We start from the raw sequence: 1,227 nt of genomic DNA, 5'->3' as shown, positions 1-1,227 counted from the left end.
TAGATAAAATATACATAAAAATAATATTTAATTAAATAATCCCCAAAATTTTAGGCGTGTAATATATATGCGTCGTTATACAAATTAATTCGAGGTAATTTATATACAATATTTGTATAATAAATATTTAAAGTATTACTTTATATAATTCATATATGGATTTGAAAATGTTTATAAAATTATACATACAATTTATAATGATAATGCAAAAATCTGACTTTTTAAAATATATGTAAAAATATAAATTTAATTTATTGTAGATGTGCTGAGCGCATAATATTATTTAAATTACATCCATACTTTATAAATATATATATTTAAGCTATGGAATATATTTTATAATAACAAACGCGCAAATTTTTATTGAAACACGTAATAAAAGCTATTTTCACAACTTTTGAGAAATATATATGACATATTCCTCGTTTATTTAAGCTCATGCAACATGTGTGCCATAAATTGTCGTAAAATATTGTACATAAATATTATCTCGTGTTACGCGTTAGAATTTATAAATTCCAATTTTTTTTATATGACCAATTATAAAATTCTTCGCGAAATAATTCTGTAGAATTACAAAAAAAATATGTAAAATAATTATCAGAGCTACAATCTTGCAACTTTCTACTTGTCCTTTAATATTCTTTCTATGCATTGTAATTATATATTACTTGTGTGTAATAACTCAGTGAGACATAATTCTCAAAATTATTTTAGTACAAATATTTGACAAGCAAACTTAGACGTGTGTGTGCACAATCTTTCTTCATATAATAATAATAATAATTTATAACCCCGTACTATATATTTGATTAATCTGCTTACCGTGTAACCGTCGTAAGTCCACGAACCAAACTTCATAAAACAAGTCTGCTGGTCGAAGGGAAAGTATTCCACGTCGATCTCACAAAATGATTTATAGATTGCCGGTGGCTTCCACACGACCTTTCCCGTATGGTGCAAAATCGCCTTCGTCATGATGGTTACCTCATAATTACCATCGGCACTGAAAACAAAAAAAAACATATTTTAAATAATTTATCATTAAGCAATTTAAGATATAATTAATTATTACAACATATCACATCTCAAAATATTGCTATAATTTTAATACATATTTTTATATTGACTTATATAACTTGTAGAATTTCAATTTGTGACACTATATCGCACAATATAGTGCATTTAAGCTCATATTATATAAAATGTTTTATTCCTATATATATA

The 1,227-nt window shown here is 24.8% G+C and overlaps 1 protein-coding gene across 2 annotated transcripts in view; it reads right to left on the bottom strand.

Moving 5' to 3' along the window:
- The window catches only part of LOC115235346 (acetylcholine receptor subunit alpha-like 1), a 74,569-nt gene that overhangs the window by 14,107 nt on the left and 59,235 nt on the right, over positions 1-1,227 (bottom strand). For both annotated transcript variants that reach the window (XM_029807052.1, XM_029807051.1), the window contains one exon: positions 826-1,006. In XM_029807052.1, the coding sequence (XP_029662912.1) occupies positions 826-1,006 (181 nt within the window). The remainder of the gene's footprint in view (positions 1-825; positions 1,007-1,227) is intronic.

This window comes from Formica exsecta, unplaced genomic scaffold (genome assembly GCF_003651465.1).
Source record: "Formica exsecta isolate Colony F162 unplaced genomic scaffold, ASM365146v1 scaffold218, whole genome shotgun sequence".
NCBI lineage: Eukaryota > Metazoa > Arthropoda > Insecta > Hymenoptera > Formicidae > Formica > Formica exsecta.
Note: the sequence above shows the minus strand (reverse complement) of the source record. Positions and strands in the feature narration are given on the sequence as shown.